The sequence below is a fragment of the Mandrillus leucophaeus genome, unplaced genomic scaffold (genome assembly GCF_000951045.1).
Source record: "Mandrillus leucophaeus isolate KB7577 unplaced genomic scaffold, Mleu.le_1.0 Scaffold392, whole genome shotgun sequence".
Classification (NCBI taxonomy): domain Eukaryota; kingdom Metazoa; phylum Chordata; class Mammalia; order Primates; family Cercopithecidae; genus Mandrillus; species Mandrillus leucophaeus.
In genome coordinates this window covers 473,860-496,463 of record NW_012104165.1, presented here as the reverse complement: position 1 = coordinate 496,463, position 22,604 = coordinate 473,860, and the positions used below count along the sequence as shown (strand labels likewise).

Below are 22,604 nucleotides of genomic sequence, written 5' to 3'. Positions count from 1 at the left end.
TGCGTTTTAAAACTGTGTGCAGACGTGTATTTCTTTTTTTTCTTTTCTTTTCTTTTTTGTTTCTTTGAGACGGAGTCTCGCTGTGCCGCCCAGGCTGGAGTGCAGTGGCGCGATCTCGACTGACTGCAACCTCTGCCTACCGGATTCACGCCGTTCTCCTGCTTCAGCCTCCCGAGTAGCTGGGACTACAGGCGGGCGCCACCACCATAATTTTGGTATTTTTAGTAGAGACGGGGGTGTCACCATATTGGCCAGGCTGAGTCTCGAACTCCTGACCTAGTGATCCACCCAGCTCGGCCTCCCAAAGTGCTGAGATAACAGACGTGAGCCACTGCGCCCGGTCAGTAGACGTGTATTTCTTAAAATCAGTTCAGTCAGACAAGTTTACAATGCACGCGCATACCTGAAACAGGAACAAATGACTGGCGGCGAAAATGTGCGGCCCTGCGCAGGGCGAACGCGAAACGTTAGCTAAAGCCTCTGGGAAATGAAGTTCAGCAACCTCGTCGCGGAGTGTTCTGGGAACGCTGGTCCAGTGTGCCCGCCCGGCGCCGGCGTGCTGGGCGGAGCGGGGCTCTCTCGTAACGACCGGAAGTGACCGTTGAAGCCGGTTGTAGGCGTGGAAAGAGGTTGGCGCTCTGGAAGTCCAGCTGCTTCGGCTCCCTGCGTTAAGTCTGGTGGCGGTCAGTGCGCTTCCGGACCCGGGATCAGAGTGTGTGGATCGCTATAAAGGGAGGGGAGCTCAGGTATCACCATGGCAACAGCCAGCCCTCCGGACCCGTGACGTCACTCTTCTGGTTTCGCGCTTAGAGGCCTCTGCGGGAGAAAGCTGGGGAGTCCTCAAAGGGGGCGCACCTCGCCTCCGTCTGTGCGGGGCGGTCCCGCCCTGATCCCTTGGAGGGCTTTGTTCTTTTGTTCTGGCCTAAGGGGAAGTCGGGTGCCGGGCCCCGCCCTGCTTATCCACCTTCCAGCTTTAACGCTCTGCAACAGGTGTGTCTTCGTGTTATCCGACCTCGCAGGGGTGTGAGTCTCAAATGTGCACAGAGGGAACAGACCAGGTCTGTGGATGCCCCGGCCAGATTCTAGGGTGGGCACCAAGGGTTTTTTGGATCTGAGGCAGAACCCGCTTACCCGATCTCCACTCTGTTTTTGTTCATCGGAGTGCCACACGCCTCTCTAGTGCTCTCTCAGGGCACTTCTCTTGTGTAAGACCTCTTGGTCACTTTGCAAGACTCTGATGTGTGATTGTGTGACGTATGCTGCTGACGCCATCCTGTGTTTTTTAGGATAGACAACCTCAGCGTGTTGCAGACTCCCTGCAAGGGGAGCTAGACATCTGAGTCCCAGACTGAGGTATCAGCTGAAGGAACGCTGCCTGGCGAACCCTGGTATTCAAGTTCCAGAGGAACGGGATGAGCTTCTGAGATGGAAGGTAGTGGGGTCGACTTGGGGGAGAGTGGGTTGATGGAGGCTTGAGAACAGTCATGACTGAAGGATCAAATACTTGAGATCAGAGCAGGAGAGCTGGAAGGAAGGAACGGTATGCTTAGGGATTAGCAAAGAAACCGAATTACATTGTAGGGAGAGATTCTTTTTTATAGAGAGATACTTGGGGGAGGAGTTTATTTTTTCTTTCATTCCATTGGGGAATGAAAAGACATAATCATTCAGAGTATATGTGATCCCCACATGACTTCTGAATATTAAATATTAAAATTATAATGTTGAAGTCAGAAGACATCTTGGTAATTATCCCTTCAATGAAAGAGTTAGTTTTGAAATCTCCTTGGCAGATGGCAGTCTGTCAACTCTAGGCCAGAACTAGTGTGGCATTAAACTCGCCATTTTGGGTGCAGACTATTCCCTTGTTGGCTTTCTTTTTTAGTTTGTTATATTAAACAGATGTACTTGTTCCTGTAACTTTTGTGTTGATCTTATTTCTGAGTCCTCCAGAGAAAAGGAAACTGTCTGTTCTTAATTTCACACTGCTGCCCTTAAGATACGTGAATTCAGCTGTTACAACTCCACCTCATAAATTCTAAGCAATATAGCCTCACTTCTTTTGATTGGTCTGTGTGATGTATCTAGACCTCTTCTCTGAAAACTCTCCTGCTTGTCAGCATTTTTCGTAAAATGCAGTGCCTAATGGTAAACATAGTTCTTTGGATATGCTTTGAAAAGTACCTGAAAGAATAATGTACTACTTCGTTTGACTGGGATTATACTTCTGCTGTTTGGCATCAGATCACATTTGCTTTAAAAACTATCAGTGATGTACTGTAAACTTTAGATTTTTTTTTACATAAACTGCAGTGATTTAGATTTATACCAGTTTTGTGTAATGGAATTATTATTATCCTTAATGTCAGGACTTACAGTTATGATTGTCCAATTTTTTGGTCACATGTTTTAGGCTTTCAGAATGATTATGAATCCTAATTTAGTTATTCAGTGTCTTAACTGTCCTTTCCAACTTAATGCCACTAGCAGATTTAATGAATATTCCTTCTATTTCTTCCTACATGTCATTGAACAGGTCAGGGTAAGGACAGAGGCTTATGATGTGTCCCTATAGACTTCCCTCTGCATTGGTGTTGTCTTTACATTCTTTAGGTATGGCTGTGCAATCAAGTTTGGTTTAACCTAACTATTATCATGCAGTCCTTTTTTTGCATTTGTTAAAAATAATGTCATTAGAAATCTTAACATTATTCATATTATTCATGTGAATAATGTAGGTTTGGTCCATACTACTCTTCAATTTTTTGTCCTTCAAGTCTTTTTTACAGTAGATTTTTAAAATATATATTCTAAGTTTATCAGAATTAAATCTGTCAAAGTAGTTTCATTAAAAGCCTTTGTTTTTTCTTTATTTTGGGGATTTCTCACAATTTTATCATTAGGATTAACTTTACTGAGCCTCTGTTCCTTGTAATAATTTTTGCAGCACATACTGAGCATTTACTATGCGCCAGGCACACAGTTGGTTTCTGTAACTGTTGCTGTTTTTGGTTCTGTTGGTTGCTGTTACTTGGAATAAAAAGCATCTTACCTGAGGCATTTCTCTTGATTCTGTTTTCCTAAAGTCTTAGGTACCTGTCTGTGCATGTGGAACATTTTCTTTCACTGTTAAGAACTTCCAGGATAACATCTTCATTTTTTTTCTTAAGACTTCTGTTATAAAACAGTTTTTCTTTACTGGTCAAAATCAAGTTGAGCATAATAGTTCCCTTTATTGCTTCCTCTGCTTTCTGAGGCATGACAGCATTAAGAATTTCTTGATTAATACATTTTTTACAAAATGAAACTTACATAGCCAAACAGTTGAAACTGCTTTTCTCCATATTATTCATCACCCCCACTTGCCTAAGCTGTCTATGTCATACTGTTGCCAGCATGGTGCTGCTTTTGTTTTTTTTTCTTTCTTTTGGTTTATCTACAGTTTCCATCAGGTTTCACACTCACGATTATTGCATCACATACAATAATCCATCTCTTAGTCTGTCTCTTTCTATCAGATCATTTTGCGTAAATTTTACCCAGCTCTCTTTTAAACAAGGATTGGTCATAAAACCCACACTAGGCCAGTTGGCTCTCTCTGGAATTTGAATCTTGGAACTAAAATCAGATGACACTGACCTATCCTAATGGTTGTATCCCAAAGAGATTGTCCTTGCACCTTAGTGGTACAATTTAGATTCCCTGAAATTACTTGGGTTCTCTCCATTTGATTGTTTAGCTTTTCTTTTTATTCTTCATGTTCCCCACTGTCTTTATATTTAGTCCCTTAGTTGATTTTTTTTTTTTTAAGTTATATAGTTTTAAGGTCTTATGTCTTCCAACCCAGCAAGCCTTGGTTAATGCCTAAAATATTGGGTTTCCCTTCTTTTTTTTCAGGTGCAAATTCACTTGGCTTATTGCCACTATCTCATGCATCTGTGTGTGGTCATAAATATCCATCTTGACCCTTACCTGTTTTGATTGTTTTTTCTTAGTTTTTACCAAGCATCTCTTACAGCATTGCTAGTCTTTCTACTTCATACCTCATGTCTCATTCAAAGTTTTTTTTTTTTTTTGAGACTGAGTCTTACTCTAACGCCCAGGCTGGAGTGCAGTGGCATAATTTCAGCTCACTGCAACCTCTGCCTCCCGGGTTCAAGCAGTTCTCCTGCCTCAGCCTCCTGAGTAGCTAGGATTACAGGTGCGTGCCACCATGCCCAGTTAATTTTTGTATTTTTAATAGAGACGGGGTTTCACCATGTTGGTCAGACTGGTCTCAAACTCCTGACCTCAGGTGATCCGCCCATTTCGGCCTCCCAAAGTGCTGGGATTACAGGCGTAGCCGCTGTGCCCAGCCAATCTCATTCACATTTTTATATCCAGAGACATCTTCCCTCGCTAGTATTTCTGCATACATTAAATTTCTAAGAGGAGAAAATTTTTCTTGTTTTACTTCTTTGTGGAAACAGGTGTACCTAGTTTGGTTTTCCTTACCACTATCTCCTCTTCAAGAGGATTTTGAAAGGTATGTTTGTCAGACATTTGCCTCTAGTCTTTTAAAGATGAGAAAATTGAAGCCTAAAGAAGACAAGGGACTTGCATAATTTTACATAATTAATTACCAGACGAGTCATTTTGAGAATCAGGCTTTCCTGTCAACCAGTACTCTGAATGGATTCCCCCAAGAGCAAAGTTTTTTTTTGTTTTGTTTTGTTTATTAAGGTATAAGTTATATACAGTAAAGCACACAAATACTATACAGTATATAGCTTTTCAAATTTTTATGTATGTATAAACTAGTATAACCAAGATATGGAATGTTTCTAATGCCCCAGAAGTATCTTGTGCCTCTGCCCAGTCAGTTATCCCTCCAGAAGTACTATTCTAACTTTCATTACTATAGATCAGTTTGGTTGGTTTTTAAACTTAATATAAATATAGTCATACAGTATGCATTATTTTCTGTCTGGCTTATTTTGCTCAACATTATGTTTATGAGATGCATCCATGTTGTTAATTATGTTAGTAGCTCTTTCTTATATTTTGGAGTAATCCATTGTATGAAAATACCATGGTTGTTTATGCTGTGTTCTGTTGAAAGGCATTTGGGTTGTTTCCAGTTCTGAGATATTACGAATAAATCTGCAGTGAAGATCCTTGTACAAGTCTTTGATGGACATAAGCATTTTTATGGATGTAAGGACAGGAGTGGAATTGCTGAGTCATAGGATAGTCATATGTTTAGCTTAGTATAAACTACCAGTTTTCATAAGTGGTTGATACATTTATTCCATATGCCAATCTAAAAAGTTCTAATTGCTTTATATTCTTGCCAGCAATTAGTATTGACCATGTCTATTTAATTTAAGACATTCTGTTGGGTGGGTAGAGTAAGTAGCATATGTCATTGTGATATTTAATTTGCCTTAATAGCAAAGTTTTCAAAGGGCCTATAAAGACTTTTGGAAAGTAATCGGATTATTTCTTCATATTTTATATGTAGCAGAGAAAAGGCAGCAGAAATAGTTTGCCTCACTTAATAAGGAACATAGATTGAGTCATATAATACATATGACTTCTAAGTGTCTAGGTACAAAACTGAATCATAAAGCAATGCTTTACCTCCTGAGCCTACTGAGGAGGGTACCAGGGCCCCAGTTACCTTGTAACTTTTTTTTGCATTCTAAAATGTAAAGGAAATGGCATAGTTTCTGTTATTTTCAAATAGAAGAATAAACGGAATTTATGGATTGCTGGGGATAGCTATATTGAACAGAAGTCATATGGCTCCTGCTTCTTCCCCTAGATCTGTCCTCTCCAGACTCCACCCTTCTCCAAGGGGGACATAATCTACTCTCATCAGCCAGTTTTCAGGTAAGATGTGGTTTCTTGAAATGCCATTTTATTCTTTAGAGGGTGATTGTGGTTTTTTTGTTTTGTTTTTTTCTGTTTATCCAAAAATCAATGTTGGCCGTTCATTCTGGGCTCTTATCTGTCTAGTAACCGCATTCCTAACTCTGCCTCTCCAGCTTTAACTAATACATTCACCACTTACCTCTTGCTTAGTATCTTGCTATGCTCCAGGGATGGGAGAGCAAAATAAGTACAAAACTTGATCCTTTTTTTTTTTTTTTTTTTTTTTTTGAGATGGAGTCTCCCTCTGTCACCCAGGCTGGAGTGCAATGGTGGTGATCTCCGCTCACTGCAACTTCCACCTGCCGGGTTCAAGCAATTCTCCTGCCTCAGCCTCCCGAGTAGCTGGGATTACAGGCCTGCACCACCACACCTAGCTAATTTTTTGTATTTTTAGTATAGATAGGGTTTCGTCATGCTGGCCATGCTGGTCTTGAACTCCTGACCTCATGATCCACCCACCTTGGCCTCCCAAAGTGCTGGGATTGCAGGTGTGAGCCACCACGCCCAGCCCCAAAACTTGTTCCTTTAATAGGCCAAAATGACTACTAGAAAATAAAACAGGTAAATATAAGAAAGGTGAAATGAGTAATGTGGATATTAGAGAATGGAAAATGTATGTGCTCTGGAAGGATTAGGAGAGTTTCATGGAGAATGGCTGATTTGTGATGCCCCTAAAACAATAGGTGACATTTGGATATTTGAACAAGTAAGGTGGTGGGGATGGAGGTATGGATTCTAGGTATAGAGAAGATTATAAGCACAAGTTCGTAAGTAAGAATTAACAGATGTTACACAGGATTCAGAAAAATATGGAAGAGATGGTTTATGGCAAGTGGTACACAAATGATTGAATGAAGTCAGAATACGAAAGCCTTGAATACCTGGATGAGAAGTTGAAGGCTTTATCGTGTAAGCCATTTATGAACCATTAATGATTTTTAATGGAAGAAAAGTGACCTGGACTGATGGAGAACTTAGACAAAAAAGGTAACAATTGCTCACCAGCCATAATCAACCTCAAGCCCTCCTCCTTCTTAAAAATTTCCCCCTGCTTAATTCCTGTCCCATAACTGAATTTTCTTAACAAAGAAATGGTACCAGTTCTTCCCACTTTCAGCCCAAGTACTTTTGGAATTTTCTATTTAATTGGGGAATATATTGTGACAGTAAAGTGCACATATTTAAAAATGTATAATTTGATAAGTTTTGACATATATACATTCATGAAACCATTACCACAATCAAGACAGTGAAAATATCCGTAATCAGAGAACATACCTTGTATGACTTGAATCCTTTCAAATTTATGGAGACTTGGTTTTTTGTCCAGAGTGTGGTACATCTTGGTAAACTATCAGTGAGTGCTTGAAAAGAATGTATATTGTGCTATTGTTTTATAGAATGTTCTATAGATGTATTCATTTTCTATTGCTGCTATAATTAATTGCCATAAGCTTAGATGGCATTAAAATAACATTTACTCACAGTTTTAGAAGTCAGAAGTCCAAAATAGATTGTCAGGACAGCATTCTTCTGAAGGTTCTAGGGGAAGAATCTATTCCTTGCCTTTTCCAGCTTCTAGAGGCTGCTGTGTTCTTTGGATTGTGTCTACTTATTGTATCTTCAAAACTAGCACTGTGGCATCTTCAAATTTATCTCTCTGTCTGTCTCTCTCTGACTCTGACTTTTCTTCTATCTTTGTATCTCCTACTCTGATCCGTTTACCTCCCTCTTATAAAGACCCTTGTGATTACCCTAAGCTCACCCATGTAATACAGAATAATTTCCCCACTCAAGGTCCTTAACCTGATCACATTTGTAAAGTCTCTTTTGCCATGTTAGGTAACAAATTCACAGGTTTCAGGGGTTAGGACATGGACATTTTTGGGAGGGCCTTGTTCTGTATACCACAGATATCAGTTTGGTTAACTTGGTTGATAGTGTTGTTCAAGTCTTTTATATCCTCACTGATTTCCTGTCTGCTTGTTTTATCAGTTATTGTGAAAGGGGTGTTGAAATCTCAGACTGTTATAGGTTGATCTGTTTCTCCTTGCTGTTTTACTAATTTTCGCACCATATATTTTGAAGCTCTGTTATTAGGTGCATAAACGTTTAGGATTGTTATGTTCTCGTAATCAGTTGACTCCTTTATTGTTGAGAAATGGTGTTTTTAATGCCTGGTAATATCTTTTGCCTTGAAATTTACTTTGACATATGGTATATATTTTTATATATTTTTGCTTTTAACTTATTCGTATCTTTATATTTAAAGTGAGTTACTTACAAGCAACATGTAGTTGGGTTTTGCCTTTTTTTTTTGTCTTTGAGATGGAGTCTCGCTCTGTTGCCTAGCCTGGAGTGCAGTGGCGTGATCTCGGCTTACTGCAAACTCCACCTCCCTGATTCACGCCATTCTCCTGTCTCAGCCTCCCCAGTAGCTGCGACTACAGGCGCCTACCACCATGCCTGGCTAGTTTTTTGTATTTTTAGTAGAGACGGGGTTTCACCATGTTAGCCAGGATGGTTTTGATCTCCTGACCTCGTGATCCACCTGCCTTGGCCTCCCAAAGTGCTGGGATTACAGGCGTGAGCCACCCCACCCGGGTTGTGCTTTTTTTTTTTAATCAAATCTGGAAATCTCTGCTTCTTGGGGTGTTTAGACCATTTTTATTCAATATTATCTTACATGTAATGTGTTACATTTAAATATAATGTGACTTTTGATATGGATAAGTCTTTTACCTTGCTGTTTGTTTTCTATTTGTATTGTCTTTTTTCTTTTTTTCCTTCTATTCTTACCTTCTTTTGGATTGAATATGCTTATGATTCTATTTTATCTCCTTCATTAGCTTATTAGCCATAACTCTTTGCTATTTTACTTGTTGCTTTAGGGATTCATATTTGTTTTAATCGTCATGTACTTTCAAGTGATAGTCCATTTTACTTAGAATAGTGTATTTACATTCCCCCCCACCGCAATTTTAATGCTATTGTTGCCATATATTTTACTTGTTACATATATTATAAATCCCACAATACTTTGTTGTTATTTCCTTTAAGCAGCCAATTATCTTTGAAAGGTATTTAAATAATAAGAAAATAATTGTGTATAATTATTACAATGCTCATTGTGTAATGACCATTTTTGGTATTCTTTTTTCGTTTTTATAAATCAGTGGTTCACAATTGTGAGTGATTTTGCTCCCCAAGGAGCAATATTTGGGAGTGTTAGGGGACTTTTTTGATTGTCAAGACTTGGTAGGGAGTGCTATTAGCATCCAGTGGGTTAAGGCCAGTGATGTCTCCATACACAGGACAGGCCCCTACACTTATCTAAGAGAATCATCTGGTCCAAAATATCAATAGCGCCAAGGTTGAAAAACCTTGGTGTCGAACCATATTTTCATCTGGTATCTTTTTTTTTTTTCCTGGTTGAAGGACTTCCTTTAACATTTCTGATAGTGTAGGTCTACATGAATAATACTTTCAGGTTTCTATGTCTAAAGAAGTCTTTATTTTGCCTTTGTCTATTAATTCTAGTGTGACAGATTTCTTCTTTTCAGTATTTGATGTTGCTCCAGTGTCTATTATTTCTAACAAAAAAGTTACTGTTGTTTTTATCTTTGTTTTTTATATTTGTGTATCTTTTTTCCTCAGATTACTTGTAAGATTTTTTTCTATCACTGAGTTTGAGCTATTTGATTATGACGTATTTTGGTGCAATTTTTTTGTGTGTTATCATCAAGTTTGGAAAATAATCAGCTATTATTTCCTCAAAAATGCTTTTTGGTCCCCTTTCATCTTTCCCCTGCCCCCGACCTGGTACTCCAATTACACATAAAGCAGGCCACTTAAAGTTCTCCTAGAGCTCCCCAAGACTCTTTTTTTTTTTAACTTTTTTAAATTTTATTTTGAATAGCTTTGATTTCTGTGTCTTTGAAGTTACTAATCTCTCTCTTCAAAGCTTACTCTTCTGTTAATACTACCTGGTGAATTTTTTTAAATCTCAAAACATTCTCATTTTCAGCTCTAGAAGTTCCATTTAGGTTTTGTTTCTTTTTTTTTTTTTTAATGTCTTTCATATCTCTTCCTGATGTTTTGAACATATGGAATACAGTCATAAAAACTTTTGATGTTCTTATCTGTTAACTCTAACATCTCTTCTGGGTTGGTTTCAATTGATTGACTTTTCTCCTTATTATGCATTGTATTTTCCTGCTTCTCTGCATTGCCTGATAATTTTTTGTTTGTTTGTTTGTTTTTGAGACAGAGTCTCACTCTGTCACCCAGGCTGGAGTGCAGTGGCACAATCTCAGCTCACTGCAACCTTTGCCTCCTAGGTTCAAGCAATTCTCCTGCCTCAGCCTCCTGAGTAGCTGGGATTACAGGTGTGTACCACCACGCCTGGCTAATTTTTTTGTATTTTTAGTAGAGATGGCGTTTCGCCATGTTGGTCAGGGTGGCCTCAAACTCCTGACCTTGTGATCCACCCACCTGGGCCTCCCAAAGTGCTGGGATTACAGGTGTGAGCCACCGTGCCCAGCCGCCTGATAATCTTTGATTGGATGCCACACACTGAATTTTACCTTACTGGGTTCTGAATTTTTTACATTCATATAAAATATTCTTGGCCGGGCACGGTGGCTCACGCCTGTAATCCCAGCACTTTGGGAGGCCAAGGTGGGCGGATCACGAGGTCAGGAGATCGAGACCATCCTGGCTAACACAGTGAAACCCCGTCTCTACTAAAAATTCAAAAAAATTAGCCAGGTGTGGTGGTGGGTGCTTGTGGTCCCAGCTACTCCGGAGGCTGAGACAGGAAAATGGCGTGAACCCAGCAGGCGGAGCTTGCAGTGAGCCGAGATCATGCCACTGCACTCTAGCCTGGGCAACAGAGGGAAACTCCGTCTCAAAAAAAAAAAAAAAAAATTTATTGAACCTTATTCTGGGATGCAGTTAAGTTACTGGAAACAGTGTGTTCCTTTCGAGCCTTTTAAGATTTGTTAGGTGGGCTCGGAACAGCATTTAGTCTCAGGCTATTTATTCCCGACTATAGAGGCAGGACCATTCTGAGTGTTCTACCCAATTCCTCATGAATTATGAAGTTTTCCATTTTGGCTGATGTATTTCCAGTCCTTTTTGAGCACTGGTACTGGTCCCATGACTCCTTTTAGATGATTCTTTCACTGGCCTCAGATAGTTTCATCACACCCATGCACAGATTGGTACTTTTCTGAATACTCGAGGGAACCTCTGCAGTTTTCCTTGCTTCTCTCTTTGTGTAGCTCTCTCCTCTCCAGTACTGTGTCCTGTGAACTCTAGTCATCTTGATTTTCCAAACTCTCAGCTCTATCTCTTCAGTTGCAGAAATCTGCTGGGCTACTCCTAGGTTCCACCTCCCTACACCAGTGTTTGGAAACTCTCAAGGCAGTAAACTAGAGCTATTATAGGGCTCACATCATTTGTTTCCTGATTCTCAGGGATCACTTTTCTTTGTTACCTGAGGTTCAGTGTGTTGGAAACTTTTGTTTCATTTTGTCTGGAATGTATTATTTCATGTAGGAGAGTAAATCCAATTATTGTTAATTCCATCTTGGCCACAGCTTGATCCTGTTGACATCTGTATTTTGAACTGTAAGCAATGTTAGGGCTGATCTAGTGTAGCATTACTCTAGGGCTGTGTTTCAGGGATCCATGACCATGCTTTAGTTCAGTGATTTGTTGGAATGATTCATATGACTCAGTAGCATAAATCATGGCTAAAGAATATTACAGCAAAGCATACAAAAGAGGATCAGAAGGAAAAGGGTATTCATAAGCAGAGTCCAGAGAAATCAGGTACAGGCTTCTGAGCCCTCCCTCTGTGATGATCATACAGATGCACTTTCTCTGTTATTGTGAGCCACAGAAACAAGAAAAATGTCTACCCAGAGAATCCTGCTTGAGTCTTAGAGTCCAAATTCATAAAGGTTGCTGATCACGTTGGCCTTTACCTGCCATATGACCAGCTATAGTATAGACCCTACACTCGGCACCTGGTACACGTCATAAATTTCCATGTTTCTTTAAACGATGTTGACAGTTTGGTACAACTTGTCCCAGTGCACTGGGCACACAGAATAACATCATTAATCAGTGACTAGGCACACAGAATTATGTCAGTAATTAGTGACCATGGAAGTGTTCAAAGGTTTAGTTTTCGGAGCTTGTTCAAGGGTCAGAACCAAGGATCTAGGCGTCCCTGGAATTTAGCAAGGAATGAGCCAACCAGACCTGCTGCTTATGCTCTTTCCTCACAGTCTGGACTTGTCCTGCTCCTAAAGTGTCCTGGAACTGTTTGTGGGAGCCAGCTGTGCACATAACTTCTCAGTTATGTCATGTTGGTAACTTTGCATTGCCCATGGAGATTGTATTTACACCAGATTTGTGATATTCCTTTTCTCTGCAGCTCCCTCCTCTCCAGTATCTATCCTGCAGATTCCCTGCTTCAGTAGTTCTGAACTTTCAACTTGGTCTCCTCAGCTCAGTAAGACCACTGCTTTGGTAGAGCTCTGCCTCTCTGCTCTGCAGTCTGGAGAGTTCTTCAGGCAAAAAGTTAAGGGGATTCTGGGACTTAGGTTAGTGTTTCCCTTCTCTCCGTATCACTTCTGTCCTGCCTGCTGTTCAACATATGAAAACACTTGTTTCAGATATATTGTTCAGTTTTATTTATATTGGAAGAACTAGCCCAGTTGCTTTGTCATGGTTAGAGGGAAAAGTCCTAATGATTTAATATATTTATATGTTTTAAACAAAGTTAATGCTCTCTCACTTAGTTTTAAATACATAGCAATAAAAAAAAGCAGGAAGTTCCCTGCATTGCCTGTAGGTCCCACTACCCAGTCCCACCAATAGTATTTGGTTGAATATTCTTTCAGATTTTTTTCTGTTCATTTACATATAAACTTTCTTCCTATTCATAAAAAGAAAAGTAGGATCATACCCTAGAGTGCAGTGGTATGATCATAGGTCACTGCAACCTCGAACTTCTGGGCAGAAGCAATCCTCCCACCTCAACTTCCTGAGAAGCCGGGACTACAGGTGCGTGCCACCACACCCAGCTTATTTCTATTTTTATCTTTAGTGCCGATGAGGTCTCACTATGTTGCGCAGGCTGGTGTTGAACTCTTGGGCTCGAGCAGTCCTCCCAGCTCGGCCTCCCAAAGTGTGGAGATTGCAGGTGTGAGCCACAATGCCTGTCCTCCTGTGTACATATTTTCTAATGAGTACATATAGATATACCTCATTTGATAACTATCTATATAAAGTGTCTTAGTATGGGTGTACCATATATTTTTTAACCACTATCCTATTAATGGACATGTAAGTTTGATTTTTTTTTTTCCTTCCACACAAATGATGTTGAAATGGCAATTGTACATATGTCTTTGTACCTAGAAGAGTTTCTGAAGAATAAATTCCTAGAAGTAGGATGACTGGATCGAATGGTATATCCATTAAAGTTTTGATAGATCTTGTCAGATTGCCCCCTAGATAGATTGCATTTGGGTTCTCTTTCCACCATAGTATACATGAGCACTTCAGCAGTGTTACCCAGTCTGATATTTTACTGTTTAACTGTATTTTTAGGGGAGGGGAGCATCTTTTCATGGTTTCACATTTTCCACAGTGACTTGCTTATTTGGGTTGTTGGCCTTTATTGTTGCTATTTTTGTGGGTAGTTGATCCCTTCTTTTCCCCTTTTCCCCTTTAATTTTTAGTTGACATGTAATAATTGTACATATCCATGGGATACAGAGTGATATTTTGGTATGTGAATACAATGTGTAATGATAAAATCAGGATAATTAACATATCCATCACCTTGAACATTTATCACTTCTTTGTGTTGTGAATATTCCAAATCCTCACTTCTATTTTCTTGTAATTATACACAAAATTATTGTTAACCATATTCACCCTATAGTGCTATAGACACTGGAACTTATTCCTTCCATCTACCTGTAACTTTGTAACTGTTAGCCAGTGTTTCCCTAACCTTCCCTCCTCACTACCCTTCCCAGCCTCTAGTAAGCACAGTTCTACTCTCTATGAACTCATTTTGTTTTTGTTTGTTCCTACATGTGAATGATAACATGCAATATTTATCTTTCTATGTCTGGCTTATTTCACTTAACATAATGTCCTGCAGGTTCATCCATGTTACCACTAATGACAAGATTTTATTCTTTTTTTTAATGGCTGAATGGTATTCCATTGTGTATATACACCACATTTTCTTTATCCATTCATCTGTTGATGGACATTTAGGTTGATTCTATATCTTAGCTGTTGTCGATAAAGCCGTAGCAAACATGGGGATGCATGTGTCTCTTTGGTATACTGATTTCTTTTACTTCGGATAAATACCCATTAGTAGGATTGCTGGGTCATATGGTAGTTCCATATTTAGTTTTTTTGAGACAGTGCCAAACTGTTTTCCATAATGGTTGTACTAATTTACCTTCCTACCAGTGGTGTATCCTTGCCAGCATTTGTTTTTTTTTTTTTTTTTTTTTTGTCTTTTTGACTAACTGGGGTGAGATATCTCATTATGATTTTGATTTGCCTTTAGTAATGTTGAGCATTTTTTCATATATTTGGGTGTTTATATGTCTTCTTTTGAGAAATGCTTATTCAGATACTTCATCCACTTTTTAATGGTACTATTTATTTATTTGCTGTTGATTTGAGTATATTCTGGATATTAGTCCCTTGTGAGATGAATAGTTTGCAAATATTTTTGCCCCTTCTACAGGTTGTCTTGAACTCTGTAGGTTTTTTTTTATTGTGCAGAAGTTTTTTTTAGTTAAATTGCCTTTTGTTTATGATGTCTTATAGATGTTTTACATTGTTATGTGGTTGTATCTATCAGTCTGTCTCTCCACCATGTAAATTTTGCTTTCCAGATTTCAAGCTTATACAAATATTTTCCTGCTTTTTATTCTATATTATTTTGACTTTTTCTTTAAAATTTCATCTTTAGGTTGGCAGGAATTTTTGTGTGTGTTGTGAAGTAAGGATCTCACCTTAATTTTTTTTTCATAGACAGTTATTTGTTATGGCATGATTTAGTGGCTAATCCATCTTAACTAATTTAACTTTTAGCTTTTAACTTACTTTTAAATTAAATAATTAACTTTTAACCAATTTGAAAACAGCTTAATGCCTTTCAACTCTTATAAATATGAGTCTATTTCTGGATTTTCTATTTTATTTCATTTTGTTTTATTCCAAACTAGGCCATTTTTTAATTACTTTATCTTTTGAAATGTATTAGGGCAAGTCTTTCCACCTCTCTTTTTCAAAAAACTTTTGGGTGCTCTTGCACATTGTAGGTAGTAAAAAATATTATTGATGATAATAGTTAAACCATTAATACTTAACATATGTTGGAACACAGGGATGATGATGGTAATGATGATGATGAAGGACAACAATGGCCGTATTGACTGAACACTTATTATATGCCAGATGTTAAATTAAGCATTTCACCTGGAATGTTTTATTTAATTCTTACAATAATCCAATGGATGAGGCACTGTTTTTACATCTATTTTATAAAGGAGAAAATGTCAAGATTATTTTGCAGACATCCTATAGACTGCCTTACTTCTGTCAGTATTGCTAACTTTACCCCTTTCCTAAGTAAAGGCTTATGGCTAAGCAGAAATATGTTTGGTATTTCAGGAATCAGTGACTTTTAAGGATGTGATAGTGGACTTTACCCAGGAAGAATGGAAACAGCTGGACCCTGGCCAGAGAGATTTGTTCAGAGATGTGACATTGGAAAATTATACACACCTGGTCTCTATAGGTAAGGATAACTTCTCCGAGTTAATATCAAGGGGTGTTCAGGAGGAGGGCTCTCTCGTGCTCAGGGGAGTTTGCCTTTAAGTTTAGTAACCAACAATTTCTAAATTTCTAAAGTTTTTGAAAAGGTTTCAGCATCCTAGCAAGCAGAGGACAAAATAATAATTTTCCTGAACCCAGATCAGTTCCCAAATTATACTCCCACCATGTCTGGGAACTGGTAACATAACACTGAAGGTTGATATGTTATCCACTCCCATCAGGTTTTTACTACATGTCATTTCTTCTAAAGACAAAGCGGTGATTGAATTCTGATATGTTACTTTTCCCTTACTGCAGGTTTCTTTCTTTTTTTCCCTCATGAACAGGACTCCAAGTTTCTAAACCTGATGTGATTTCCCAGTTAGAGCAAGGGACAGAGCCATGGATCATGGAGCCAAGCATTCCAGTAGGTACCTGTGCAGGTAAGTCATGGATGCCAGCAGATGAATATCATTAACTCTGACTGTCAGCCTGATAAGAGAGGATTTTATGTCTGAACTGTAGATGTATTTTCTTCCCTTTAAAGTATTTCCTATGGAGAAATGGGAAAGCATCTGTTTTCTGGACTCTCTTGTGCTTTGTTATGTCACTAGTTGTTGCAATATATATTCTATGTTATAGAACATAGATTCTATGTTATAAATGTCCTTTTTGAGATGTCCTTCCTACCGTTTTACGAAATCCACCTCTCATACTGGACTCTGCATTACATCTCTTTCTACTTCCTTTAGGACCATGATCTCATAATTATCACCATACTTTTCAGTCCTTACAATTTTTTATTTTGGGTCTACAGGCTCCATTCCTAGTACTTTTACCTAGAAATACCTAACCTATATTTCCAAATAGATTTACTCCACAATATGAATCTTTATGGCCACCGTTCAGTTTCTCTTTTCTTTCCCAACCAAACTCAACAAAAATGAATTGCATACCAGCAGGCTTTATTTCTTTATCACCTAATTCTTTCCTAGTAACATATATAGCTTCTGATTTTTTTTTTCTTTTTTTGAGACAAAGCCTCACTCTGTTGCCCAGGTTGTAGTGCAATGGCGTAATCTTGGCTCACTACAGCTTCTGCCTCCCAGGCTCAAGCAATCCTCCCACCTCAGCTTCCCGAGCAGCTGGAACTACAGGTGCCTGCCACCATGCCTGGCTAATTTTTGTATTTTTAGTGGAGACAGGGTTTCACCTTGTTGCCCAGGCTGGTCTTGAACTCCTGGGCTCAAGTGATCTACTCCCCTCAGCCTCCCTAAGTGCTGCAATTACAGGCGGGAGCCACTGTACCTAGCTAGCTTCTGATTTTATCACTTTATCATACAGTTTTTGAAATTATGAATAACTTTCTTCTAAATCATCAGTTTTCAAACTGCATGAAGTAACCTAAGGATTTGACCCTAGCAAAATAAACAAACCTAGTCATTCTAGGTAAGGGATACGTCTCTAGAGTTAATGGGATGTAGGTGAGGTTCTTCTTTATGGGGGAAAATTGTGTGCCATGTTCAAACTTTAGCAAGTTTCTAACTGGAGTACCACTCAGAGATTTTTTTTTTAAATAGGCAGTTAGGTGTTATGAATGTTCAACAGGATTGCATAGAATGTAACATCTCCCCAACCCCCACCCTGCCTCCAACCATGAATACTTTTTATTCATATCACATCTGTAAAATCTTTCTCTTAGAATGGTTTCATGGGACATACTTTAGAAAGCTTAATTTTTAAAAAAAGAAGAACTTTAATAACTGGGGCTTATGGTTAGTTAACTTTTGGAAAAAGCAAGTTGTCAAGTTTTATCACAAACTAAAAATGAAGTTTTACTTGACCAGATAGAAAACCGTTTTAAACCATTTAAATGTGTATTAAAAAACTTATGCTTTTCAAAAAATACTTTTTACCAAAAAGATTTATTTAGGCAAAAATAATAACCCCACACCCCATGTTGCATAGATAATTTATATAGTTCCAGTTACCTGGTCAGTGAACAGAAGGCAAGCACTTGAGATACTTAGCTCCATTCTATTGGTTACTTTTTATTGCTGGAATTTGACCTGATGATGATTGTCTTGGTAAATCAGCCCTCAATCCTATCTTTATCAGCATCTAGAATAGATTTATTCTTAGCTGGTGAGTTGGCTACTTTTGTCTTTATAAAAATGATGTATACTTTTGTAGACATCTCTACAGGTAGTGATACTGTGACAGTACCTACATTGAGGTGGCCACTAACCCTGGGCCTAGTCTACATAATTTCCCTTATCCTCTTTATTGCTATCTTCTCGGAGCTGTCTTGATGATCTTGACCCTCAGAATCATGATCTATAACCCTGATATGTATCTGTCTCACTGGTCTACCTTGTTTTCTTGTCCCCTGGTTGTCAACACCTTCGATTACTTCTCCACACATGGGATGTCAGAATACTATGGTCAATGTCTGTAGACTTTGCATGTAGTAAAGGGAGAATTGCTTTCTGCAATAGGGATGGTATTTTTCAATCTGATCTTTGGGAACTTTCTCCATCCCTTCATTTTTTGCCCTGCCCCTTGTATTCTAGTACTTCTGTTGGTTATTGAGTAGAGGAGATGATGACATAGATAATATTGGCCATGGTCTGTTTCATGTTGCCTTTGAGTGGAACTCCAACCAGGATTGGAGATCTGCCACTTCCATGCACTGTTCTTTAGCAGCATCAGACTCCATGGTCTCTATATCTTTCATTGTGAAGTACTTCCAGAGGTGTTCTTTATGGCTACCTGCTGTGCAAACATACCTTCCTTGGTGTCATTTCTGTTGATGAAAACATATTTATTTCTTGAACAATCGGCTGTTTCCAAAGCCTGTATTGTTTTGATCTTGTCCCTCCTGTAGAAATTCCACTGCTGTGAGGCTGCCTACACTAATACATGCTTTGCTATTACCCGTAGTGCCAGGTGTGGAGGGGATGCTAGGCAGCTCTGGGGTCTGCCCCACTGCTCATGCTTGCAGTGATAGTGGTAGTGGTAGTAATAGTGACTGGGCTTGCAATATGGGAAAGATTCAGGATCCTCTGGGGTCTGCTGTAAACTTCTGATACCATTGAAACTGAAGAAATGCTGTTTTAAACGCAGCCTCTGTTCTTTAAGGATATTGCCAGCATTGACTACCCTGCTGCTTTTAGTTGTCATCTCTCTTGTTTTGGGCAACATTTTACTTCCTGATTATGTACTGTCCTGGTTGCGTTTCTTCTGTTGTTTTGTGTGTTTGCTGATAAACTGCTTTCTTTCATTAGTATTTTTATTAATTCTGTTACCCTGACTATTCTCAAGGATCTTCCCTCTGCCTCTGCTCTTTGTCACATATTTTTCTAAGGCTTTAGCTATTGTTGTCCTTCCTTTTTTGAGCTGATACTTTCCATCCTACATTTGAACATCCTTGTTATTCTGATGTTGGCATCTTTCACTTCTACAAACACTACTATAGTCCAGCTCTCCATTACTTTTCTTAATTCTCAAAATGCCTAGACTTGAACTTGTTAGTTTCTCCCTGCTAAAGTATTTCCTCTACTATTTACAATTCTTCCCATATCTAGCAATGATGTGATTATTTCTTCAGTGTTCCAGGCTAAAACACATGGGGTCTTAGCTAATAAATCTTTCCTGTTTGTTCTGTCTTTAAATCATGGTTCTTGGATTTTTTGTTTTGTTGTTTATTAGCAAGGAATCCCAATTCAAACTGCCCCCTTCAGATTCAGTTCATCTCTGTCTACTCTTAGCCATCTCTGTTGTCACCTTTTTAATCAACTATTATCTTAAATGTATTTCCTAACTGGTTCTTAGAGATTATCTACGAAATTGAATTAGACATTCTTTTGCCACTTTCGTATTTTATTTATAATTCTCCTTAGCTCTTTCCAACTTTCTCCCCAAATAATATGGCTATATATTTGAAAACCATTAGAATTTTCCAAGGGATTTATTTTTTAGTATCATTATATTAATTCCCACAATAGCAGTTTATTTTTTCTCTATTCAGAGAACACTGGAATTTTCTTTTTCTTTTAGACTGGGAGACAAGACTTGAAAATAGTGTGTCAGCCCCAGAGCCTGACATTTCTGAAGAAGAGCTATCTCCAGAGGTAATAGTGGAAAAACACAAAAGAGATGATTCTTGGAGTTCCAACTTGCTAGAAAGTTGGGAATGTGAAGGCAGTTTAGAGAGGCAGCAAGCAAACCAACAGACACTGCCAAAGGAAATAAAGGTAACTGAAAAGACAATACCCAGTTGGGAAAAAGGCCCTGTAAATAATGAATTTGGGAAAAGTGTCAATGTGAGTTCAAACCTTGTAACACAAGAACCATCTCCAGAAGAGACCTCTACGAAAAGAAGCATCAAACAGAATTCAAACCCAGTTAAAAAAGAGAAATCTTGTAAGTGCAATGAATGTGGGAAAGCTTTTAGTTATTGTTCAGCTCTTATTCGCCATCAGAGAACACATACTGGAGAAAAACCCTACAAATGTAATGAATGTGAAAAAGCTTTCAGCCGGAGTGAAAACCTTATAAACCATCAAAGAATTCATACTGGAGATAAACCATATAAATGTGATCAGTGTGGAAAAGGCTTCATTGAGGGTCCATCTCTTACTCAACATCAAAGAATTCATACTGGAGAAAAACCATATAAATGTGATGAATGTGGGAAAGCCTTTAGTCAGAGGACCCATCTTGTTCAGCATCAGAGAATTCATACTGGCGAGAAGCCATATACTTGTAATGAGTGTGGAAAAGCCTTTAGCCAGAGAGGCCATTTTATGGAACATCAGAAAATTCATACAGGAGAAAAACCTTTTAAATGTGATGAATGTGATAAAACCTTCACCAGGAGCACACACCTTACTCAACATCAAAAAATTCATACTGGAGAAAAAACCTATAAATGTAATGAATGTGGAAAGGCCTTCAATGGGCCCTCAACTTTTATCCGTCATCATATGATTCATACTGGTGAAAAACCGTACGAATGCAATGAATGTGGGAAAGCCTTCAGCCAGCACTCAAACCTCACTCAGCATCAAAAAACACATACTGGAGAGAAACCCTATGATTGTGCAGAATGTGGAAAATCTTTTAGTTACTGGTCATCCCTTGCTCAACACCTGAAAATTCATACTGGAGAAAAACCTTACAAATGCAATGAATGTGGAAAGGCCTTCAGTTACTGCTCATCCCTTACTCAACATCGGAGAATTCACACGAGAGAAAAGCCCTTTGAATGCAGTGAATGTGGAAAGGCTTTCAGTTATCTCTCAAACCTTAATCAGCATCAGAAAACTCATACTCAAGAGAAAGCTTATGAATGTAAAGAATGTGGGAAAGCTTTTATTCGGAGTTCATCTCTTGCTAAGCATGAAAGAATTCATACTGGAGAGAAACCCTATCAATGTCATGAATGTGGGAAAACCTTCAGTTATGGTTCATCCCTTATTCAGCATAGGAAAATCCATACTGGAGAACGACCTTACAAGTGTAATGAGTGTGGGAGGGCATTCAACCAGAACATACACCTTACACAACATAAGAGAATTCATACAGGAGCCAAGCCTTATGAGTGTGCAGAGTGTGGTAAAGCCTTTCGACATTGTTCATCTCTTGCTCAACATCAAAAAACTCACACAGAAGAAAAACCCTACCAGTGTAATAAATGTGAAAAGACCTTTAGCCAGAGCTCCCATCTAACTCAGCATCAACGAATTCACACTGGGGAGAAGCCCTATAAGTGCAATGAATGTGACAAAGCCTTTAGCCGGAGTACTCATCTGACTGAACATCAGAATACTCATACTGGAGAGAAACCTTATAACTGTAATGAATGCAGAAAGACTTTTAGCCAGAGCACATATCTCATTCAGCACCAGAGAATTCATTCAGGAGAGAAGCCTTTTGGATGTAATGATTGTGGAAAATCCTTCAGATATCGCTCTGCTCTCAACAAACATCAGAGACTGCATCCTGGCATATGACAATTCCAGGAACATCATAAATTTAGGGGATATATTTACTTTAGTTTGTCCTTTTGTTAAGTACTGAAGAATCAGAGTGGATTTAGAAACTGCTTGAAATCTTTTAAATTTTCACTATCATGTTATGGAATGGAAAGTACATTGGGCTGAACTAATCCAATTGTTATTAAGCCACTTTGTGGCATTAGAAAACTCTACTGTTTTAAGCTTTAGTTTCCTTTATGGAATGAAGGATTTGGAGTAGATTATTTCAAAAGTAGTTTGGAGTTTTATAATCTGTTTTGAATATTTGCAATATTTTCTTGAATGGGTTTACTATACATCAGCATTTTGCTGTGTTGCATCTAGAATGTGTATGTTTATGCATGTTTTGCCAATAGAATTTGTGCTTCAGTAACTAGATTGGAGATCTAGTATGCTCCTGCTCTAATGCGTTTACATTGTTTAGGTAACTGGTTCCTAATAAAAAATTGTAAAATACCCTCAAATTAACAATTCAGTTGCATATAATAGCCTAACTCAGTAAGAATATTAAAACTTACTATTCTTCTTCTTCTAGTCTGTTTTTAATATTTTAGGAGTTTACCACAACAACAGAGGTCCGCTTCTACAACTTAAACTGGTGTTATTTTACCCTGGTTGCATATTGGAGTCCCCTGGTGTCTTAATTTGTGCTGTTATGTTAAATTACAATAGACTAGGTATCTTAAACAATAGAAATTTGTTTAAAGCTGGAAGAGGCTAGGAAGTCCAAGATCAAGGTCCTAGCAGATCCAGTGTCAGACAAAGGCCCATTTC

At 38.6% G+C, this 22,604-nt stretch overlaps 1 protein-coding gene across 3 annotated transcripts; it reads left to right on the top strand.

Annotated features, from left to right (window-relative positions):
• The first annotated feature begins 600 nt into the window (after positions 1-600).
• Positions 601-22,364, top strand: ZNF184 (zinc finger protein 184). 3 transcript variants are annotated; one of them, XM_011991254.1, is made up of 6 exons: positions 601-746; positions 1,287-1,432; positions 5,807-5,874; positions 15,646-15,772; positions 16,137-16,232; positions 19,849-22,364. In XM_011991254.1, exons 2-6 carry the CDS (start codon positions 1,426-1,428, stop codon positions 21,804-21,806), a joined length of 2,256 nt encoding a protein of 751 aa, XP_011846644.1. In that variant the 5' UTR covers positions 601-746; positions 1,287-1,425; the 3' UTR covers positions 21,807-22,364. The 3 variants fall into 3 exon arrangements, with proteins under 3 accessions (XP_011846644.1, XP_011846645.1, XP_011846646.1); XM_011991255.1 differs by having other exon boundaries at positions 604-990; XM_011991256.1 differs by lacking the exon at positions 601-746 and adding an exon at positions 822-1,058.
• The last annotated feature ends 240 nt before the right edge of the window (positions 22,365-22,604 follow it).